This window comes from Vanderwaltozyma polyspora, genomic scaffold (genome assembly GCF_000150035.1).
Source record: "Vanderwaltozyma polyspora DSM 70294 KpolScaffold513 genomic scaffold, whole genome shotgun sequence".
Taxonomy (NCBI): Eukaryota; Fungi; Ascomycota; class Saccharomycetes; order Saccharomycetales; family Saccharomycetaceae; genus Vanderwaltozyma; species Vanderwaltozyma polyspora.
The window spans coordinates 62,382-87,000 of NW_001834649.1; the positions used below are offsets into that span (position 1 = coordinate 62,382).

The following is a 24,619-nucleotide window of genomic DNA, read 5'->3' on the forward strand; positions in this document are numbered from 1 at the left end:
AGAGTAATCAAAATTCTTCATGATTGGTTTCATGGTAGACTATAAAAACGGTAGAATAATTCTATTTAAATGTATCTGGTTTGTCTTTAGAATGCTGGTAAATTTATAGAATTTTTAAATGCTAAAATTATATACTGTGAGGAAATCTATCTAAATTAGTTGCTAGAGACCTCACTCCGACTTTGATGTCAAATCTTGCTTTAGTACCATGCTTGCTACACCGTCTCTTGCATTGCTGACTGCATCTTGGATTTCTCCATCTCTTTTTTGTTTTTCACTGTTTTTATCTTCCTTGTTTAATTTGTTGAGTTCTTGCATAATCTTATTCCATTCTCTTGTATCACCGCTACCTGATAACATTAATATTAAAGTTCCATTTGGAGAAGCATTGTATATCTTCTTAAATCCTTCACCAACAGTTTTCATAGCCGCTTCTTCAGTAGTGATTTCGACGTTTCTACCAATTGATGGCTTTGCATATTCACGAGCAAATTCTAGTCCTCTTAACCTTCCTACCAAGATATCGTAATCATCGACATTCTTTACTACATTATCGAATATTTCATCATCTGTAGAGCATCGTATAGTCATTTCTAAATCATCGGTTTTAGTTGCATGTTGTTTTGGAGCAGAATCTATCAATGTCAATGATCTAGTACCGATTTTAGCTAACCTGTGAAATAAATTTTCTGTATTTATAGCAGCTCCAAATAACAAACCATTAACAATCTTCATTTTTGTTAATTCTAAGCATGCTTTAGCATCTTCTATAGAGTCGTGGCCAGCTGCGTCATTACATTGAATGTCTCTGTTCAGGTATTCAGATGTTAAATAACGTAATGATGGCTTGAATGGTGGCCCTGCTTTATGGTCAAAAATCAATGCTGTATCGACAATCTTTGGATGTCTTAACTTCAAAACAGAAAGATCGCTTTGTAATGAATGGCCGATTAAAACGTCTTCTGTACTAATCATTCCAAGGATATCGTTCTGAACATCCTTCAATGTGGTCGTTACATCTGCCAATTTCTCTTCTGTGATTCCACTATATTTGGTTAGGTAATCGATAATTGGTACATCAGGTTTAACTAATTTATCATATATGACCTCGCCATCAAAGTTAACAATACTAATTCTAGTTAGGACTAATCCATCCTCTGACATACACATTTCACAATCCAATGCAAATATATGTGAACCATCATGATCAAAAGATTTAGTATCAACCCATCTTGGATCATCTTCTTTAACGCGTAAATCTGTTAATTCTTTTTTCATAGCATCAGTAATACCGGCAGTTTCAAAGTGAATTGGATAATCACTATCTATTAAACCATTTATATCCATCAATATATCATTAATAGTTATCTTTTTCTTAGATAGTTCAGCCTTTCTATCTTCTTTTTCCTTTTTAGTTAATCCAACATTGACAAAAGAATTGTATGCAGAAAATAATGAAATTCTTGAACCTGGAGCAGAAACTGGGAAGTTCAAAAGCTGATCTTCAAATTCGGCATCCTTCAATACATCCAGGTTTCCATTTTGTAGAGTTGTATAATTTTCATGGAATGAAGCACCACTTGGTAAATTATAATCAGATTGCAATAACCCAGGAACAAATAAAACAATCATTTTTTTAATCCCTGTTCTATTATTGACTTGGATCCATTTTGGGGAATTGTTTGTTGAGTTTAATAAGTATAGTGTAAAATCTCTCAAATCTTTAATTGAAATCCTTCTTTCTAATGATTTTTCTTGAATCTGTAGAGTGACAGCTTTGTTATTCTTCTTCTTCTTCCTAATAGTATCATCACCAGTCTCAGCGACACTCTTGGTTGTCTTCAGCAATGGCCCACCTGCACTAGATCTTCTTCTCTTGGAACGATTGCTATTTAAATCCATTTCTGTCAATGAATCATCCAGTAAGACATCTTCCTGAGTTACAGCCTCTGTGGTGGTAGATAATTTTTCAGCGACAGTAACCTCATCACCATTAGATTTCAATTCATCTTGAACTTTTTCACTAGAAGAAATCTCCATATTAAACACTCAGAAACTGATATTATTATAGCAATTTTTTTTGTTAACTGCAATTATTTATATTTTTATTTTATTTCAATCTAGCCTAACCAAAATTTGTCTTCTTTTTTTATTTTATAGTTCTTAATCAGAATTTATCCTAAAAATATAAACCAAAAACAACTGTACTAGCAATCCCAATAAAATAATAATCCTGATGTGCTTCCTGAGAATCAATCGACCTTACTTGACCTCTTCATTGTTCATCATTAACTTATCTTGCTTGTCTTAATATTTAAAGCCTTAGAAGGCCCATCGTGGTACAAAAATTTTTTTTTCATTATATATAGAGTATCACGTGATATATAAGTATACCTCATGTCACGTGTTGTTCGATGTATGCCCTGTTTACTACTAATAAGAAGTACTGTTCATTATGATATTCATTAAAGTTGAATGGTTAGCAGTTTTGGTCAATTGAACATTGAGTATATTTGGGTGATACCTCATTATGATATTCTCTTTCAATATGCATTCATTTCCATTCTTTTTCTCGACGTTTGCTTCCTCAATAAATGCTGGATACATCTCATCTACAAAACAATTAACATACTTGGACTAAGGAAATAGGGAAAAGCTGTAAGAAAAAGTATTTACTATTAACTATATACAATGTCTATTATTATTTTTGTTTCCTTTAGCTTAAGGTAATAGTGATTATGTTGTTTTTTCTTTTTGTTCTTCCTCGTCCAATTCTTTTTCCAATAGATCGAGATTCTCTTGGATATTCCATAGTTCGCTATATAAGGATTCCTTTTTAGCTATTAGTTGTCTATGAGTACCTTCTTCTTCGACTTGACCGTCTTTCAAGACAATAATCTTGTCAGCGTCAGCAATTGTTCTTAATCTATGGGCAATGTAGACGCTAGTACGGGATGAACCGTCAAAGTTTTCCTTTATTGTTCTTAAAAGTGATTGTTCTGTGTGGGTATCTAAAGCACTTGTCGCTTCATCAAAAAACATTATTCCAGAATTTTTTAATAATACCCTGGCAATTGCTAATCTTTGCTTTTCTCCACCACTAATCATCAGTCCTCTTTCTCCTACTATGGTTTCACGACCTTTTGGTAATTTCTTGATTAATGGTGCTAATTGTGCTTTTTCAATAGCCTGTAAAATTTCATTATCAGTAGCCTCTATACGCCCAAATTTTACATTTTCCCATATTGTGTCATTGAATAATGGAGTATCTTGTGGGACCACACCAATGACTTTCCTTAAAGAAGCTAGATCAATTTCTTTAATATCAGTACCGTTTAACAGAATTCTACCTTCCTCTGGATCATAAAATCTAAATACTAGCTTCAAAATGGTGGACTTACCACTACCAGATGGACCTACAACTGCAGTTTTCCAACCTGCTGGAATAGTGAAACTTGCATTCTTTAAAATCTTCCTCTCCTTATCATAACCGAAGGTTACGTTCTCGAATTTAATCTCGAAAGGAGTTAACTCATTTGGTAACATTAGAGGTCTATGCACATTTTGGATTTTTATTTCGTTCTTCCTTAATTTGAACAATGACTCCATATCAATCAGGGACTGTTTAAGTTCACGGTAGACACTACCTAAGAAATTTAATGGCACAGAAAGTTGGAATACTAACTGATTGATTAGAACTAAGTCACCAACAGTTAAGTTTCCACCAATTACACCGGTACAACCTAAGTACATGATTGCTGTTAATGCAGATGTGAATATTAAATTTTGACCACTGTTCAAAAATGCTAACGACTGTGCAACTTTAACTTGAGAATTTCTATAATCAACCAAAGAAGAATAGTATTTATTGGCCAAATATTGTTCATTATTGAAGTATTTTACAGCTTCAAAGTTTATTAAAGAATCTAGGGCAATACTAGCACCTTTGTTATCTGCTCTATTAGCGGCACGTCTAAATTCTGTTCTCCATGCAGTAGTTCTAATTGTGAAAATTGCATATAACAACATTGTTGTAAAAGTAATACCTGCAAATGAAGCACCAAACTGATACGTAAGAATACCGCAAACCATTGATATTTCAAAAGTTATCGGGATTATATGAAATATCATTGCACCAAGAACATAAGATATACCCTTTGTACCCCTGTCCATTGCTCTTGTAAGACCACCGGTTTGTCTACTTAAATGCCAACCTAAATCTAGCTTCATTAAATGCTTAAAGGTCTGTAAAGATATATTCATGATGGCGCTTTGAGCAACTTTTGCAAATACTGCATTTCTTAATTCTCCAAATAAAACAGCACCAAATCTAGACACACCATATGTAATTATTGTTAATCCAATAGCTGCAGGAAGAGCAACAGTTGGATCAGACCATTCTACATTCATGGAATCGATAATCTGTTTAAAATAAAAGGGCACCTGAATATTTAATACTTTAGCACCAATTAATAGCATTAAAGCTAAAATTACTCTAATTTTAACCTTATTATCACCTTTGGGCCATATATACTTTAAAAGATCTTTCATAATTTTCAATTCTGATATGGTTGGAGCTTTTGGTCCTGATTGTTTCGATACTTTGGCAGCAGTCTGCTCTTTAATAGTGTTATTATTGACCTTCAGATTAGTTTTAGCCGGATCAGCTTTTAATGAAGCTGATGTTAGAGAAATCGGTTTCTTGTCAACATCTTTAGACTGTTCTACCAAACGACTATTATAAACCCTCCAATTTAAAGTTCTTGTTGATGATAATGAAGCAATTCTTACCACAACTGGGCTCCTTAAAGAAGAAGAACATTGGTTAACCAGTATTCTTGAACTACTGAGCCCACGAAGCATCCTACGTTTCTAATCAAACTAAACAAATAAAAGAGTAATTGTGGTGAAATAAACCGATCTGAAACAACTAGTATTCCAATTCAGTATCCTATCCAGTGTCCTATCCAGTGTCCTCGTTAACCTATTATCTCGATATATATATTTCATAACCTCTTCTCTTACTTATAGATGGATTTTTATATTCGATAGTTACATAATTTTTCAGTAACCATAATCAATTACATTGTTAAAAGGTAATCGACAGCCAATGGAAGTGGATTTAAAGATGATTCATTCCAACTCAACCCTTGATCGGTTCTGATTCTATTGATTCTTGAGAATCCAATCACACTATTTTTGTTTTGGTATTGATTCTTTTCTTAAGAGGCAGTGAACATTTCGTTCTACTTAAGTTAAATGGTTCATTAATTTATACAACTTATACGCAATGGAATAATAAAAAATTTGGATATTTAAAATAGATTAAAAACATAATAAGAAGGTATGTGTATGGACATTATTTGATTGATTCTTTTTTCAGTCCTTTCTCTGCATAATTTGACTAATTACTGGGCTATTTTTGATTTTGTTTCCTTTCAGATAAAGCCTTAATTTCTGCTTCAGATGCAACAATTACTTTATTACTAGTCTCAATCTTACCTGAAAGATATTCAAATCTGCCCCTGAATAGTTTAGGATCTCCAGATTTGCCTAATGGGCGTAATTCGTCTTCCCACTTCTTGATTCTACCTGTTTCGAATGTTATCACTTTTAATAGGTATCTAGTTCTTAAAATAGTAGATAATTCTTGACTGTTTACTAAGTAATAGAATGCAGCTTTGTAAAGAGGTTTAGCTGGACGTATTTTGTCTAGTACACCTCTATTTCTCGATACTGTTATTAATCCACTGTTTTCTAGTTCAACGATACCTAGTTCTGGTGCGGCTTTAAATAATGGCTTGAAAACTATATCATCATAAGAAACAACTGACTTTGCACTTAATAATTCTATCAGTTCCCAGGCTTGAGCACTCTTAATACCATCTACTTTATCGCTTAAAAATATTTGTGTTATTTGTTCTGAAGCTTGTTCGATCATTTTGTCTAATGCTTCTGTAGGTTGTTCTCCAGATTTGACTCTTCTAACAAATGCTTGAAGGTCTAACATTCTACCACCCAATGGTTCTAGAGCATCATCTATTTGGTCAGTAATCTTTGATTTTTCAGCTTCGATATTTTCCGTAATTTTAATGTCTTCTTTAGATTTCTGTTTACTGTCAACAAAACTCTGCAGTTGTGATAACACATATTTACGAGAGTTTTCCTTAGAAGCATCCGATAACACTAATGTTTTGAAAACTTGATTTGGTAGGGATTCTGATAACTGTTGATTTGAGGAAACGGTTTCTGTTAAGAAGATAACATGGGCCACATTCATCTGAACTAACATTGAAGCCCAATCTGCCAACTCTTTGTAAATGAAGCCATTAATTTCAGATTTACCCTCATATCTATCTATGACAATAATAGGTTTAGCCTCTGGGTGTTGTTGCAAATAATCTTCTTCTTTGACATTTACATCTTCACCCCCATCAACTATAACAGATTTGTATCCCTTCAGCGCTATTCTTCTGATGGATGTTAATGCGGTTGTTAACATAGTTCTGAATTGAGCTTCTTTGGTCTCTGACAAACCACTTTTTTGACCTGTTAAACCCTGAACCATTAAATCGATAACGCTGGTTACAGAGTTAATCCATGGAAATATTGGGAAATAACCTAATTGACTTGCTGCATTTCTTAAAAACTTGGCATCAGTTCTTGACTTAATTAATTTGTCACAATCTAAGTATAAAACATTTGTTCTATCACCAACAGTATGTTGCATAATCAACTCGTTCTTACCAGAGCCTCTTGGACCTCTAACGACAACAAAAGTATTGTTATTTTCTTGTAGCCACATCTTCAAGTCATTAACTTTCTCAATACGCTCCTCCCATAGATGCTTTTCAGCAAATGCATTTTCATTAACACCCCAGTAATTTCTGAAAGAAGTGACAGTTGAATTAGTAAAATTTCTAATTTGTCTAATCCAGTAATTGTCCCAAGATAAAGAATATATATGTGTAATTTTTTGTTCAATGGAAAATTCTCTAATTGGGTCAAAGATAAGCACGGCTATGATTGACAATACAGCAAGCATGACTGGGATAGCAATTCTAGTATGATTGACAAAAAAGTTACTAATAACAAAATTCCTGGCCTCTTGTTGATATTGAATATGTAAAACTGTATTGTGAATTTCAATCCCAGATACACAATTTTTGGCACAAATGGCACCTTTCAATGATTTGTACCTGACAGAAGCATTTTTGACAGAATCTGAAGCTGGTACAATGTCTATAATGGTACCATAACGTCTGAATAGAGAATATATTTCTTCTTCTGTGAGGGGAGGACCTTGGAACAATACTTTAATAGTATTTGTTGGTAGTCTTCTCAAATCTTCAATCCAAGGGAAACCTTTGACTGGGAAAGCAGAGGCTCTGGTGAAAAATGAAAATATAGATTTAGAAGATTCTTCAGCAGTATTTTTTTGAATTATTGCATTAACTTCTGCTTTGGTATACTTTGAAGGAACCAAAAAAGTGGCAAAAACACCACCATCACGTTTTACAGGAATAGTTGACCTTAATTCCAGCCCATGTATAGGATTCGAAGGAGGAGAGGCAAATTCAGTGATCTTATCCCTGACTGCCTCCCTTGACTGATTCACCAACAATAAATTATACCATTGAGCAGGATTCCAAAGAGAAGTATCTCTCGGATAAACATTATCAAAATATACTAAAGTCTCTTGTTCAGTTTTATGAATGATACCGGTATCAGTAGCAGTATTAGATTCACCAGCCTGCTGATCCTTCTCCTGGATCTCACTTGTTATAAACCTCTTCCCAACATTCCAAATAAATTTGCCATTTGATAAACTAGATCTAGATCCAATTGCCCTTAAAGCCGTTAGAGCAGCACTACCTCCACCAGAGGTCAATAAGCCACTACGATACATCAACAAAATGGCAACCAATAGATGACAATTGTGGCACCCTCAGCAATATAGAAGGTAAAGTATAAGTATGAATACATCCTATTTAAACATGATTATTGTTGTTGTTGTAATCTTAGGTTTTATTTAAGAAGGAGCTCATCGAATTATATTTCAGTTATAGAAAAATAGCCGGGTAATCTTTTGCTAAATAGGGCCTAACCAAGTGTCAGTAATTTGAAGAGTTGCAAATCTTGATGAGAAGTGTGATGAGGAGATATATGAGTACATCTTTAGGATATTTATTGGCTATTGTATTAGAATGATACTAGTCTCGAATAAGATCAGTTAATTTACAATGAATTGATTGAATGGAGGAGGAAAAGAAAAAAGAGGAACTTTTAATGTACGTCAGAAGCTTGGAATATAGAGTTTAAGTTCGTTTGGTTTACACTATCATCTATTGGCATTGTTATCAGTAGTTTTATAACCATAGATGGTAGTCAAAAATTCTGAGTCTTTCCTTAAGGAGTTTGTCTGTGTGCGTGTCATTATATTACCATGGTAATCTTACAACCAAATGGTGATCACGTGCTAACGTCCGGGTAATATTCATATATTGCATTTAAAGGGATGGGAAAGAAAAGGAAAGGGACCTATAAAATAAAGATTATAATCAGAAACAATAAAAGATAAAAGATTGGAATAAAAGTCTTAGATATATGACATTCCAAGGTAATTAAGCATTGATTATCGATTGTACCTTGTGCTTGAGTTGCTAATTGGTGTTTTTAATTGGGTGAAAAATCGATATTTCTGAAGAATATCGCTTCTTTATATGGTTATTTAAAGTCAAATATGGATACGAATGAAGAAATACCAGGTTTAATTACTGAAACCCCTGTGATTGAGAAAGAGATTGGTGATATTTTGGTAGATATTAATGATGAAAATGTTGAGACTTTGGTGGAAGGATCTTTCACTTGGCAAATTGAAAAATGGGATAGTATGACGAATGATAAATATATTTCTCCAAGGGTTAAAATTGGTGATTTTGAATGGAATTTATTATTGTTTCCTCAAGGTAATCATAATAAAAGTTTGGCGGTATATTTGGAACCTCATCCAGAGGAGAAGAAAAATGATATTAGTTCAGAATTGGAGCCTGTAGATCCCGATTGGTATTGTTGTGCTCAGTTCGCTGTGATTCTTTCTAAACCTGATAATGATCAAGAGGTGAACCTATGTAACAGATCTCATCATAGGTTCAATGCAGCTGATACTGATTGGGGGTTTGCTAACTTTATTGATATCTATGCTCTTAAAAATCAAGTTAGGGGACGTCCTTCAGGCTTTATTAACGAAGGAAAAGTTAATTTTACTGTATATGTTAGAATTTTAAAGGATTCGACTGGTGTATTATGGCACAATTTTATAAATTATGATTCAAAAAAAGTTACAGGCTATGTTGGTTTTAGAAATCAGGGTGCTACATGCTATTTAAATTCTTTACTACAATCTTACTTTTTCACTAAATATTTCAGAAAATTAGTTTATGGTATTCCAACTAATGGTGAAAATCCAAATGATAGTGTTCCTTTGGCTTTACAACGAGCATTTTATCAGCTACAAGTCTCAAAGTTTCCCTTGGATACATTAGAACTTACTAGATCTTTTGGCTGGGATACTGCGGATGCATTTACTCAACATGACGTACAAGAATTAAATAGAATTTTAATGGATAGATTAGAAAATAGAATGAAGGGTACTAATGTAGAGGGTAAATTAAATGAAATATTTGTGGGGAAAATGAAAAGTTATATTAGATGTAAAAATGTCGATTATGAATCTTCTAGGGTTGAAGATTTCTGGGATATTCAATTAAACGTTAAAAATTTCAAAAGTCTACAAGAGTCATTTGAAAATTATATTGAAGTAGAATTGATGAATGGAGAAAACCAATATGCAGCACCTGATTTTGGTCTTCAAGATGCATATAAGGGTGTCGTGTTTGAATCTTTTCCAGCGGTGTTGCATTTGCAACTAAAAAGATTCGAATATGATTTTAATTATGATCAACTGATTAAAGTCAACGATAGGTATGAGTTTCCTGATAAGATTGATCTGGCTCCATATATGGATAAGGAACTCTTAAAAAAAACCCCAGGACCCAAAAATTATAAACTTCATGGTGTTTTAGTCCATACAGGCGATATTTCTACTGGTCACTACTATGCAATGATTAAACCAACTTTAGAAGACCAATGGTATAGATTTGATGATGAAAAAGTCTGGAAGGTTGACAAGAAACAAGTTTTCGATGAGAATTTTGGTTTGGATAGGTTACCAGATTCTAAGCTTCGTAGTATGACAAGAGAAGAATATCAAAGCTATTTAATAACCCGTCATACAAATGCTTATATGTTAGTTTATATTTGTGAAGGTATGGAAGAGACTACATTACAAAATGTTGATGAACTGGATGTACCTGAGCATGTCGTTAAAAGTATCAAAAAAGAAAATGAAGAACGTGAAGTTAGAGAAAAGGAGTTGAAAGAGGCACATCTATATGTTAACATTAGGGCACACTCAATTCAAAATTTTATACATTATCAAGGATTTGATATCTCTCCAAATGCAGAGTCTAATCTGTACAATGAAGAATTGTGTCCAGAGGAGAGTAGGGCGGTTACCTTAAGGGTACCTAGAAACACATATCTCAAAGATTTATATAAAAATATTAACGAAACACTAGGGATTCCTCACGGTAAAAATGTGAGGTTTTGGAAAATGGATTATCGCAAAAATGGCAGTTTGCGCTTAGAAACACCAGTGACTTCAAACCTTGACTCAATGACATTAGAAGAGGCTACGAATTCTAAAAGAGATCAAATTATACCACCTATGGATATATTTGTTGAGGAACCATATTTGGATTTAAATTTCATTGCCAAGTTAAAAGAGAAGAATCTAATTGGTACTTGTGTTTTGGATGATGAACTAATAAATAAATTGAGAACCTCGGTGTCTAAGTTAATTCCTCAAGAGGAACTCCCTGTTATTTTTGATCCTAAGGAGTATGACCTTCTATTTATTAAGGTATTTAATAGATTTGAACAAACTTTGATTGGTTTCGGAAATGTTGCTGTCAAAAAGCAGGATAAGGTTTCAAAATTATCGAATGTTGTTTCTTCAGTTTTAAATTTATCTTCCCCAGTAAATTTCTACGAGGAGCTAAATCCTGGAGAGGTATATGTAATCCCAAATGAGAAACAAGTATATGCAGCAGAATTAACAACCGGAGATATTTTGACCTTTGAAGTTCCAACCGAAAATAATCCAGAGAAATTTCCAAGTTACGACACTATACCAGAATTCTATCATTACCTGAGGTATAGGGTGAAGCTGGTTTTTACAAAATCTAAAAATTCTACAGAAGAATATGTTTTAGAGAACTCTAGTCCTGACAAGTTTGAATTTTGGGTTTCGACATATATATCTTACAACAATCTAGCCAACATTGTGTCTAAATATACAAATGTTAATCCTGATTACTTGACTTTAGTGGCAGTTTATCCAAATGCCAGATATTCATTGAAAACAGGATGTATACTAAAAGACTATTTGATTAGAGATTACAATTGTGAGTTGATTCCGCCATTTGAATATGAAGTTCTATCTCTTCCATTGAAGGAATTAGAGCACCTAAAGTCTATTAAATTATATTGGCTAAAAGATAGCTACGTGCACTATCAAATATATGAATTCAAAGTTCCAAGGACATGTATAGTAAGTGACTTTTTGGAAAAAATCAAGAATAAAATTGGTTTTTCTGAAAAGGAGAAGGAGAATATTTTACTTTGGACAAACAGTAACTTCCAGTTTGAAAGTGTGCTATTTGAAGATAATACATTAGATGAGGTTGGAAAATCTCAAATTCTTTTTGGTAGAGTTTTACCAGAAGAACTGAAATTGATAAAGGAGCTTGATGATTTAGAAAATGTCAATGAAAGTGAAAATGATATCTCTATGGTCCAAAACAACAATTCAGGAGAAGTGTTAGATAAAAATACTGAAATATCGAGAGGACGTTTGGTGATAATAATGCAATATTTCAAAGATCTGGATCATAGACATGGGATTTCATTCTTATTTAACTTAATCCCTGGGGAAAACCTTGCTGAAACCAAGGCTCGTTTGCATGAAAGATTCGGTTTAGGTCAAAAAGAATTTTCAAAAATTAAATTGAATCTGTTATTACGTAGTAAAGGTAACAAATCATTGATGTCACTACAAGATTATTCATCGGAGGAAGAAACCAAACTTGTTCTTTATGATGTTATGGGCCATTTAGATTGCATTTATATGGACCATCCTGATAGATTACGGTCGCAAACAACACATGACAGACCTATGATGATTAAGAATTGATCATATTCACATTTATCCTAAAACATTAAACCTTTTGATATCTTCTCTTATTATTTTTTTACTTGCATTTACCATTTTGAATTTGCACGATTGAGAAAGGATCTATTTTTAAAATCATTACTATAATATATATATATATGTATAACTGCATACCAAGATATGTTAGTATATTCAAGTAGTATATAAAGCAATAAAAGGTGAGGAAACACCGCAAGAGTCGTATACACTCATCCCTAATATGGGGTTTGACATAATGGATTAAACCCAGGATATATCGTTCCGCCACTTCATATGATTTACTATCAATTTAATGTTATTTAAATTATATTAACCGTATATATATATATGCCTATCCTAGTGTACATTTCATAATTTAATTCTTACTTATATTGTTATTTGTGTATGGGTATGTTTTGTTCATATCTATCTATTATTCTGATGAATAAATACCCCAATATTGTTCAACACCATATTGTCCTGGAGATTTCCAATAATCATTGTAAGCAGTGAATAATAATGTTTGGGAACCACATTTTTCTTTTATGGCAGCAATAGCAGTTTCTTGGTTTGCTTTTGAAGGGATGGCTGCACCATAAGTGTCACCTTTAGAAGGCCAACCTGACTCAGTAATTAAAACATTTTTCGAACTACCACATGCCTTATAAACATTGTCAATTTGAGTAGCCAACCAAGTACCGGCATCAGCAGCAGCTGTGTTATAATCAAAATATGCATGGGCGTTCACTGCAATATAATCTGAGTAATTGCATAGATCTGGATTATTAATAACTGCAACAAATGTATCGACTGATACAACAGGACCAGTATAACCGGCAGATGTTAATGCTGAACGACCGGTATCAATATATTGCTTGATTTGAGAAGGAGTAGCTTCGCCTGCGTTAACAAGCTCATTACCAATCGAAACTGTATAAATATCATCCCAAGAACCATAGGAAGATACTGCGGCTTGGATTGTTTCAACACCAGCCTGAATTTGATCCATGTAATATATCCCCAAAAATAATTTCTGACTGGAAGCCTTAGCTTGAAGAAGATTAGCAACTTGATCACAGTCGACACCATAAATTCTAATGACATCGTAATTCGACAAGATTGATAGATCAGATTTGATTTCAGACAAAGACTTACAACCACCACTGTTTGAGTAAGGTGAATAACTTATACCTTTTGCTCCAGCATCTGAAACTGAAGATGAAGCTGAAGAGCTTGAAGCAGGAGATGTTGAGGTAACTACAGCGCTTGTTGGAGTGGTAGATGTGGTTGTGGAATCAATAATAGCAGCGGCAGCACTAATGGAATTGGCTGTTGTTGTAATGCTAACTGGTATTTCTGTATTAGTACTAGATGTAATTTCTTGTTGTAAAGTAGTAGTAGTTCTTTGATTATTGCCAGCTTCTAAGCCAAATTGACCATTTAAAAGTACGGCTTGACTAGTAGAAGTAGCTTCTTCTTCACCAACTGTAACATATACGACTTTTGTCACAATATCTCTCTTATCTTTGTGTTCGTGAAGGTATTTTGGATTTGTTGGAAGAGCCAACACTACGCTCAGTAATGGAACTAGTCTCACCAAATTGGAAACACGCATTTTATTAAATTTTGTCTTCCTGATGTATTGGTGGATAACGTTGATGGTACCTTAGCTTCTCTTAAAAAAACATTTATAATAAGATTTGGGAATTGTTCAAACTGTTTGGATCATACTTCTGTCAATTATATATACATTTTATTAATGAATAACCTGATCAGAATTTTTACTTCTTGGATTATGACGAAAATAAGAATGTTTGGAGACATCAACTATTTGAAATATGACAGTAATAATTCCAACACGAAAGCATGTTCACCATTAAGATTCATCACAGTCCCTTGTTCTACGTCTAAGCGAAATAAGTATAAATCAAACACCTCCCTTACAATGATATATGTATCTATCTAATACAGTAAAAAATCTACATTCATAAACGCGATTGTGTAGATTCTGTATATTTACAAAGTAGAAGATTTCAATAACGCAAGGCAAAGGTAAAAATTATACCCAAATTTCGTGGATCAGAGTAGCGTCTATCCGCTAGTTCAACTCTTGCGCCATATCGGTTTCTCCTTGGCGTCTATGCCCAGTAAAACGCTTCTGAAACATCAGGCTAAACTAAACACTCAGCCGAACTCACATGAAACAAGTATAAAGGATTAAGAATATCTCCAGAAGATCGAATGAAGAATCAGATAATAGCACTAGTGAACTGATTTATAGTTTAATATTACATGCAGCACAACATGATGTGACCAATTATAGTAAAAAAAAATTATTCACCAGTATACCGATTTCAAATGCAGTATAAAAGTAATATGGCTTTTTTGCTTCTTTGGTATTTTTGCCTATTATTGTATATTCTGCTTCTACTTGATCCTGCAATTAGTCAAAAAAAATAGTTTAGAAGGTACATTTGAACACATACTTCTACGAAACTTCATTTGACAAGACAGCCGCTATGCACCCACGAATAATTTATGCATACTTTTCGAGACTCGAAAAGCAAAAATGGCTTGGCAAACTTGGTTCATGAAGAAATTTCCTGATATAGTTAAAATTCTTGATTCTTCTTTGCACGAGAACTCATTAACACTCTAATATTTTACCGTAGTAGATATCGTCTCGACTATTACTGAATCGGGTAGTTCTTCAATATCTCGAGCTTTTGTGTCCTCTAAGAAAATTTCAGATCAATAGTACATAAATCTCCTATTTGGGAAATTTAAAAAAATTGAGAGTTCGAATAGGCTTACTGAATTAGGCTTAAAGAATTCATTATATGAAATAGGCAAAAGTTGTACTTATTCCATTTAAAATATGGACAAATTTCGTGTAAGTCAAGTAGATCAAGTTAAGACTAATAGACTGTCTTTATATTCAATGTGGATATAAAAAATCCCGGGAATATAAAGAATGGCTATGCGATTTTTCATATAAACAACAGTTAAACAAAGATAAAAATTAAAGTTCTTGAACTAGGCATGCTTGAAATATAAGTGGCATAAACTTTGAATTTGTTTACAAGAATTATATCTTCTTTTGTTTATCGTTTACTTTGGTAGTGCTTGGTTTGAACTTAATTTGGAGGCACGGCACTAATTGTTTAACAATTAATCTTCAATTATATTCAATTCTCAATTTTTTGTTAGCTCCTTCGTTTGGGTTTGAAATATTAAATCACACCTTGACACCGGCGATTTCGCAATGAAAATGATCATATGTCCATTATTTGGGTAAATTGAGTGTTATTCCGCACCAATTACCTTATAAGCATCTGAGAAACATATTTCTCAAGCTAATTGATCCCTTAAATTATTGACCTCGAAGCTGTACAGTAAAAGCAGCATCGACTATTTACATAAATCATTATAATTTACCTTCAATGAGGTGGCTTAGGGAAAGGAAGGAATTGAATTGTAAAATAGAAAAATATTGTTTGGAAGTAAATATCTAATGTATTTTTAAAAGTTTAAAGCATCGCCTGTAAAACCTTGATAAGATAAGTTTCATCCATTTCAATAAAATTATTGGCAATTCAAAAACAATTGATGAATAGCTCGATTAACACACCTTTAAGAAAGCTTTAAATAATCAATTTCTATTTTTATATATTCCTAGTACTTAATTGATATTTCTATATATTACATTACTATGAAAACCAGGTTTGAATTGTCTGCATGATATCGCTTGGGTATTTTTGTAACATTGACATCGCTTCATTTTGAGGTAGCGTTCCTAATAGTTTCTTGACAGATTCAACTACGACGTTTGCATCCTTTCCAGATAAAGATTTATGGTGTAAAGCTTGGATAACATAATCAACACAAGCAGGGATTTTCGATGGGTCACAAACAGCTGGTGAATTACTTTCTATCAAATGGCTTAAAAATCTGTAATTGAAAGCAGCAGCATCTTCATCTACAACAGTTGGCAATAACTTTAACCAATTTTCAATACAAGCATCCATGTTTGGGATATTGGCACCATAAGATGATAAAATTTTAGCAATGGCAGCACTAGCGTTTTCAGTTGCAGTTTCATTTTCTTCGGACTTTGCTTCAGGTATAGATGCAATTTGGAACAAAGTCGCTAAAGATGTTGTAGATAGATCAGCATAAACGGTAGATGCATATTGGGCACAAATACCAACAACGTATGAAGCAGCTTGACGTAAAGTTGGGTCTGGTGATAATAATAGACCTGTAACAGATTTGTCAAATCCTTCTTTAAATGGTGCGCTCTGTTCTCCAGTGTATTGGACCATATCCGCTATAGAAGTTAATGCAAAAATTTGTATAATAGATTCGTCATCACGCAAATATGTTGAAATCAATGGCCAGAGAGTTTGGAATTGATTGATGAATTTACCACTCGAGCAGTTAAAAACGGCTGCAATAGATTTGTTGATATCATCCAACAAGCTTTCGTCTGTAAAATCATCATAATCATCATCTGCATCTTCATTATACTCATCGTCTTCACCATGTCTATCCTTTATACGTTCATAAGTATCGGTCAAGTTAGCGCTAACACCATTTGCATATTCTCTCATTAAATCATCATTTAGACAGCCCTTACCCATAATAGCAATACCATCGACAAGTGCAGAATGGTAAATTTCAGTGATTTCTGGCATAGGCTCTGAAATAATGCCTGATATCAACTTTGAAGACGCCAAGTGCCATAGCTTAATAACTTCTTCGTTTTGTAATCCAACAGCAGCTACCAGACATGACAGTAGAGCAGGCACAAGATTTGCACCAGTTGCACGGACACCGTCATGTAAGTAGAAATCTATTGAAGGAATGGCAATTTCAGTCATAATATCTTCAACATATGGAGCGAAATTGTTTCTTAGAACAGTACTATAGACCTGTAATAACTCCATTGCAGTAACCTTGTCATCCAAAATGGATGTATGGATAGCGATATGTTTCCCTTGAACTTGAACAACTTCCCATTCTGTATATTTTTGAAAGTTGCTTGCTTCTTCTTCATCAATTAAACTAACATCTTGAGTAGCCTTGGCAGTTTCTAATAAAGAAGGAAGAACAATAGGTAATAAAGGCATAAAATCTTCACGCAAGATTCTACAGATTCTACTCCAACCATGCTCCAAGTATGATTTCATTGGATCATCATCTTGAATACCTTCATTTTGATATGCAATTAGTAAGCTGATTAAGCTTTGAGAATGTTCGGAGAATTTATCCTTACCTACAGCTAAGGCAATTAATGTTGAACATTCAATACACTTACCCTTCAATACCTTGCTTGATTCATCAGATTGTGTACTTAGTACTTTTAATAATAGAGGCATCAAAGTATCGTAATATTTGATGAACTTCTTTTCAGCAGCTTCGGCGATAAATGCAATGGTAGTCAATGCTTGTTCTTGAACATACAGTTTGTTACTTTGCAACAAATTTAAAAGATTTGTTAATAGACTATCCAAATATGGTTCCAATATAGCTTGGTTAGCATGTTCAGAGAAATTGACCAATGCTGCTGCTGCGTGAGTTTGAACTCTATCAATTGAGTTAGGAGTTAACTTAGAAATTAATGCAGGTAAAATTTTATCATGAGAAGTTCTTTGGATCAATGGTGCAAAATCTGTAGAAATTTGGCCTAATGCATTACAACAACCATATTGAACTCTTGGGTGTGGGTCGTTGATTAGCGGAATGATCATGTTCAAGATTTTTGGGATCTCGCCGATTAGAACACTACGACACCCTTCAGCAGCAGATGATAGGGCCATAAGAGCTGCGAATCTTTCTCTCCATACGGAGGAAGCAAGCATTTGTTGCAAATATTGGAATAAAGTTGGTGCCAGATATGAACCACCTAACTTTAATGAAACACGGTCTAGAGATTGGCGAGCATGGTCATATGCAATTTCTTCATCATCTTCGTCTGCATCATCAGAATTTTCCCATTCTGTAGCTGCATCATCATCAATGGAAATTTCTGTCATCATCAATAGAGTATCCATAATGACTGATTGTGCATACAGCTGGTTAGCTTTACACATTTGAGGGGCATTTTCACTGAAAACCGTTAAAAGTTCTAAAGCAGTTGTTCTAGCAGAAGTTTCTAGCTCTTTATTCTTAATAACAATATCAATAAATTGTATTATTTGATCGAACATATCTTTAAATAATTTTGGTGCTAATTCGACCAATTCTACTAAGGATTCAAACACTGAAGCTAAGGCATCGTCCTTACCATCATCCAAGAACTTTGGTAAACTGTTCATTAAACTTGGAAGAAGCACCCCAAGCTTAGACCAGTTACTTTTTGGTAATTGTTTAAAATATCCAACAAATGCAGTTACAGAAGCAATCTTTACGTTATCATCGGAATCAGTAAACCCAGCTTCAAACAAAGGTAGAATGTTTGATACATCAACAGCATTAATTAAATGAGGAACAGAGGCTAGTATTCTAAAACTAGATTCTCTAAAGTTCGGATCAGGATTTTTTAAGGCCTCCACCAAAGTTTGTAAAAGTTCAGGCCAGTCTGCTAAAGATTCTTGGGCACATTCTGCAATAGCATCAGATAATTTATGTCTAATATTATTTGGTCTTTCATTAACAAACCCTTTCAATAAAGTAACACGTATCTGTGCTAAAGCAGATTCACTGATATGTGTGATATTTTTGGCAATAATTATAGTTTTAGAGGATGGAGGTGCTCGAAGAGCCAATTTTCTAAATAAAACAGCAGATAATGCAGCAATTGTAGGGTCTTGTGAAAAAGAAGCCTGCTCTGATAAAAATACCAATAGCGGTTCAATATTTTCTGGAGTAATCCATTCCTGATTTAAAGCACGTTCCGCTGCAGAACGAACTTCATTGTTTGGGGATGCAAAACCTTGCAAAACATTGATCAAGGTGTTATTAACCTCTTGTGAGAGGGCTGACATTATATTTCTTGTTGGAACAAAAAATTGAAAATTAATTTATTAATATATGTAAAATTGAATTGCTAAATTAGAATAGAAATTCAAATAATTTGAGTTTAGTTTTATGTGCGTCTCACAAAACGCTTTCAAAAACAAAGCAATTATAAGCTTCACCAGGAGAACAATCGGTTACAATATATGACAACAGTCTCACAGCAGATAGAAACCTGTTAAAGTTAGAAACTGATCTGCCTTTTCTATTATTTCCTTTTAGTTAACACTACTGGTAACTGGTGCTTTTTTCTTATAAAAAGTTGACCTATTCAAAGTACGAACACTTGCTTGAAAAACGTAGCTTGTCAAAATTAAAGTTTCCAACAATAGAATTGTCGATAATTAGCACAGACTCTACTATTGGTATACTTTGACTTGGTATATTTAAGGTCAATTATCAAGAACTTACATCTATTTGATGAAGTGTTTCTTCAGCTCTTTTTGATTCTATTTATTTGTTCAATTTTTAAAAATCTTTTTAGTGATGTGCTTCGTTGATAATGATTAACAATGTTGATATTCCATATTGAAGAAATACAGATGGTGACAGCAACGTTTTCAAGGTGTCAGCACTTTATATCAACAAGTATTGTTGGGAATGCAATTGAATCATTGCCCATATTATGTATTTATAATATATTATGTTTAAATAATATAACAATAATTATATTTCAAAGAATATTACAAAATATTAGGGAGATGACAGTAATCCTAACAGAATTGTCTTCCCAATTCGACAACTTGATATAAGGGATTCTGTATTTGGAAGTTCTAAATATTATTTCGCTATCTACTTCCATTAATATTTATAACCTAGAATGAACCTTGAAATTTAAACGAAAAAATTAAGTTCATGTTGCCCCATAATTTACCTAATGAATCCGATTTATTTAGGTTCCTGTTAAGGTTTAATAGGGATTCCCATAATTTATAATAATTTCTCTCACTTTGTTGATGAAAAATGTTGCAAATTTTTAATTGTTAAGTACTCAAAAATATCTATTAAAATTTACTGACTCTTGAAGTAAATAGATAGAGAAAGTTATGTAAGCAGATTCTAAGAGTGTAGGTAAATTTAATTATTCTATTTACTTCTCATACAACTTAAACAACTGATATATTTATTATATTGTTCATTTTTTAATGTTAAAGGTTTCTATAGCAAGAATCTTAAGGGTAAAAACCGTAAACGCATAATATTGTATTTGAATCAAAAGTTGTAAGCGATAATTGAGTTGAGATAACATCAACCAAGTGTATATCCTTTATAAATGACCCTCTTTAATATTAAAAATTGCTACTAGTTAAAAAAAATCTGTAGAATCTTCCTAACAGATTAAAAAATTCTGTGAAGTCTAGTTTAGGCGTTATGTTTATAGAGAAATCGATGAAACATTTCCATTGAAAGAGAATTTTATTTAAGGCAAAACTCTTTTCTTCTTGTAAAAGTTAATTCTAAAAGCCACTAATGTTGGATTTCTGAAAATAACAATCGAATCATAAATACTAATGTAAAAATATCGCTAAAAACAATTTTTGGTAATAGCTCAAATGCCTTAAGACTATAATATTACGCAACTCTCAAAGTAAAAGTTAACCCATTAAAACCGGAAATCCAAAAGGTACAATTGGCTATTTTAGTAACAAAAACATGTCTTCTTTGATGGCAGTACGAATTATTAATAATAATCACCAAGATTCTTAAGGGTACATTTAGTGTCTAGGCCGTCATATACAAAAATTCAATATTGACAATTAGAACTACTTCTTGACTATAAATATTACAATTTATATGTATTAGCTTAAAAAAAATTAACATAAACTACTGATAAATGAAAATGTTCTTATAGGAATGGTATTAGTATGTTAATATTTAGTATGATTTTTATAATATCTTATCGTTGCTAAAACAAATTTTTTTTTTTTATATTTTTTTATGATATGTTTTAAAAATGCAGAAACAGAAACAATACTTAAAAAAAAAGAAAAATTAGAAGTAAATATATTAAATTAACCAATTGTCCCAATATTCAATAATACAAAACCATTTTAGGACAATTAGAGTTATATATTTCTTTGGAAATGTAAGAGTTTTCATATGATTGTAAAGAATATTAAGAACTGAAATAACTTCAATTGGATAAATGAAAAAAAACATATTAATAAATAATAATCATGAATAATATGCATGCCACATTAAAAGAAAAATTACAAATTATATAAAGAAGTAAGTATTTTTAACAATATTCTATACAAGAGCACAAATAAAACTCCGATAATAATTATTATAGTTTCAATTAAATTTCCAATCAAGTCACATATTATTGACATACCCACCTTCATTAAAATATAGGAGCGGAACCAAACCTACAAGAATATAGATATCTAAAGATTAAACAGACTGAAAAATATTTATTTGACATTTTATAAAATTTAATTCATATAAATTACAAAACCGCCATACACATTGTATCAAAAACCAGTAGAACAAATTACTCTTTAATTAGAAAGAATGGTATCAAAACAACTTAAACTTTTTAGTACTCCGTTCTATTAGTTTTTACAAAGTATATATATTAGACTTGTGTGACATATATTAAAAATGTAATATACAGGTTATGCCAATTATGAAACTCACAGATCATTCGACTAATGCTGGGATTAATCATGTAATTTCATCAAAGACTGCAAATTAACGACGACCGCGGGATGGGTGTAGACGTTCCTTTGTTATCTTAACTTCTTTGTTCAATTTGGAAGCAACTTCTTCTAATTTGGTAATTTCGGCACCCTTTGCAATAGACAAAACAGATTTATCTTCATTGAAGGAAGCATCAATTTCGTATTCGGTAATAACAGCTTGCAAAGATTCTACTATCTTATCTTCTGGTAAGTTGAATAAATCTGATAACTTTTTCATAGATAATTTAGAGTAAAATCTTTTATTGGTAAAAAAGTAAGTTTTCAATGACTCTACTTGAAGCCTTTCAGCTAAGTTATCTAAAACAGAAGCTGAATTAGGTAGTAAAGCCCATGCTTGTATAGATTTCAAAAGTTCAAATGATTTTTTCCAGTTACCCTTTTGCATTTCTTTAGCAGAGTGCAAAATATAATCTCTCAAAGTTTCTGGTGGACCTTGGAAACTGGATTTTTCGTAGTGTTCTAAAGCACGACGAATAGATTTTTGAGAATATGGAATCTTCTTAATTTTAATACCAGAGTAAAATGCTGTCATTTGTGGAATTTCAATCAATAGAGAACAAGTCATGAAAACAACATCTATCAAATCCAAGTTAATGTGTTCATGGAATGGCAAACACAACTTTTCACGTTCATCAGCATTAGAGGAATTAGAATGAGCAGTAACTCTTTGCAAAGTTTGTTGACCCAAAATTTCTCTCAAATGAGAACTTGCTAGTAAGTCATTTAAGATTTGGTGACATTCTTCAATCAGACATAATTTGAAGGCAGATAAACCTAACTGCACGACAACTCTGTTGAATAAAATCTGTAGAGATGGATCAGATTTGTTGATAAATGATTGAACCTTAGATTCAATTAGCATATCCTTAGCAACTTGGAATTCTTTGTTCAAAGCAGTGTAGTAAACATTATATAAAACAGCACGTTTACGCAAGCTTTGGTTTTGTTGCTTGCTCAAAGCATCAGTCAAAGTGCTAATAACACCAGATAAGTAAGAGTCAGAAACAGCTCCATCATATGGGGTCAATTTAGAAGTGTAGGATGATGGAGCAACCTTCCAAGCGGCGACTTCCATAATTCTAATTAATTCGTTAGACTTGTAGTATATGTGGTTCAATCTTCTTACAAAGATACGAGATAATAAGTCAATTTGTCTATCTTCTGGTAAGGTAGCTTCCAAGTATAACTGGGTTCTCAAAATCAAGTTGTAAATTGCTTGTTCATCCCTTAAACGTATCAAATAATCACTGGAGTGTGGATCAGTGTTCAACAAAGATTTGGTGAATTCATCATCCAATCTATCGACAAAGGATAGAATAGAACCCAAAATAGTTTTGACACCTTTTTCGTTAGCTTCTGGCTCATTTTCGAGAGAATCGTTAAATGGAGCTAATTCAGAAACTTGGTAAGTGTTGATATTTTCATCCAAGATAGACAACAAACTAGAAACATCATTGTATGTGGCTTTCCATTGATCTATTGGTTGGTATGATAAGTTGGTTGAACTATCCAATCTAATTGGAATCAAAGTTAAGTAAGCGATAATCTTTTCATATGGAGTCTTTGTAGTTTGCAACAAATCATCCATAGATTGCGCCAAAGCTTGCTGATCAATATTCTTCTTACCTCTAGAGTCTAAAACAATACTTAAAGCTGGGAAGAAACCTGTTTCAGAAGAAGTTGTAGCAATAGAGGATAAATCTGTTGTTTTTTTACCGACAGCGAATTGAGCTAATTCAGGGGTAGCATCAACCTCGACACTAGTTTCCTTTTCAAAGCTTTCTGGATCTTCTCTGTATTTAGCCAATAAAGTTTGATGTTCTCTTGATATTTTCTTAACTCTTTGTTTAGCTGTGTTAAAAGCTTTAGCAACGGCTTTGTTGTTAATTTCTTCTTGAGAAGCAGCAACTGCATCTTCGACTTGAGCAACGACCTTGACAAAAATATTTGGAGTACCAAAGTTTTGTTGCTGAGCTCTTGTCAACAAACGAGTAACACTATCGAATTCATTCAAAATTGTAATCCAGTCATTAGTCAATTCAGCAGCATCAATTTTACCGCTAGAGGTTTGCATTTCATCCAACAATTTCTCCTTTGCAGACTTGACAACCTTCTTAGAGGCTTCATCTGATTCATCAGAATCAGAATAACTAGCTCCTTTCAAGAACTTATTGCCACCACCACCACCTCTTCTAAATTCTTGTTTCTTAAACCAATCAGGACCGTATGGCTTTGCATCAGAATCATCAGAATCAAAATCAGATTCAGATTCAGAATCATTGAAGAAAGAATCATCAGACTCTTCCTCAGATAATGAAGATGAACTTAATAACTCTTCTTCAGAAGAAGACAATAAATCTTCTTCTGAAGATGAACTAGCACTATCGTACTCATAGGAAGCCGCAAAAAAACGAGACATGGTTCTCTTCTATTAACAGATAATACCAATCTATATCTCAGGGACCTCAATGGGAAACCTCTTTACCCTCTTAGACAAAGCTGAGTTGAAACTATTCACTTCACAATCAAGAAAGATACCTGTTCTTCTTATAATAAAACTATCTATATAACTTGTTCACTG

At 32.9% G+C, this 24,619-nt stretch overlaps 7 protein-coding genes across 7 annotated transcripts; 1 reads left to right on the forward strand and 6 right to left on the reverse strand.

Annotated features, from left to right (window-relative positions):
* Positions 1-171: 171 nt before the first annotated feature.
* RNH70 (Rnh70p) lies at positions 172-2,040 on the reverse strand (the record flags this gene model as incomplete). Its single annotated transcript, XM_001644314.1, has 1 exon — positions 172-2,040. One exon carries the CDS (start codon positions 2,038-2,040, stop codon positions 172-174), a length of 1,869 nt encoding a protein of 622 aa, XP_001644364.1.
* Positions 2,041-2,736: 696 nt separating this feature from the next.
* Positions 2,737-4,863, reverse strand: ATM1 (ATP-binding cassette Fe/S cluster precursor transporter ATM1; the record flags this gene model as incomplete). Its single annotated transcript, XM_001644315.1, has 1 exon — positions 2,737-4,863. One exon carries the CDS (start codon positions 4,861-4,863, stop codon positions 2,737-2,739), a length of 2,127 nt encoding a protein of 708 aa, XP_001644365.1.
* Positions 4,864-5,416: 553 nt separating this feature from the next.
* YME2 (Yme2p) lies at positions 5,417-7,909 on the reverse strand (the record flags this gene model as incomplete). The annotated part of the gene is made up of 1 exon (XM_001644316.1): positions 5,417-7,909. One exon carries the CDS (start codon positions 7,907-7,909, stop codon positions 5,417-5,419), a length of 2,493 nt encoding a protein of 830 aa, XP_001644366.1.
* An 834-nt stretch (positions 7,910-8,743) lies between these two features.
* UBP15 (ubiquitin-specific protease UBP15) lies at positions 8,744-12,316 on the forward strand (the record flags this gene model as incomplete). Its single annotated transcript, XM_001644317.1, has 1 exon — positions 8,744-12,316. One exon carries the CDS (start codon positions 8,744-8,746, stop codon positions 12,314-12,316), a length of 3,573 nt encoding a protein of 1,190 aa, XP_001644367.1.
* Positions 12,317-12,746: 430 nt separating this feature from the next.
* Positions 12,747-13,928, reverse strand: Kpol_513p26 (uncharacterized protein; the record flags this gene model as incomplete). Its single annotated transcript, XM_001644318.1, has 1 exon — positions 12,747-13,928. One exon carries the CDS (start codon positions 13,926-13,928, stop codon positions 12,747-12,749), a length of 1,182 nt encoding a protein of 393 aa, XP_001644368.1.
* A 2,095-nt stretch (positions 13,929-16,023) lies between these two features.
* On the reverse strand, positions 16,024-19,302 carry PSE1 (importin PSE1; the record flags this gene model as incomplete). The annotated part of the gene is made up of 1 exon (XM_001644319.1): positions 16,024-19,302. One exon carries the CDS (start codon positions 19,300-19,302, stop codon positions 16,024-16,026), a length of 3,279 nt encoding a protein of 1,092 aa, XP_001644369.1.
* Positions 19,303-22,027: 2,725 nt separating this feature from the next.
* Positions 22,028-24,457, reverse strand: NIP1 (translation initiation factor eIF3 core subunit c; the record flags this gene model as incomplete). Its single annotated transcript, XM_001644320.1, has 1 exon — positions 22,028-24,457. One exon carries the CDS (start codon positions 24,455-24,457, stop codon positions 22,028-22,030), a length of 2,430 nt encoding a protein of 809 aa, XP_001644370.1.
* Positions 24,458-24,619: the final 162 nt, after the last annotated feature.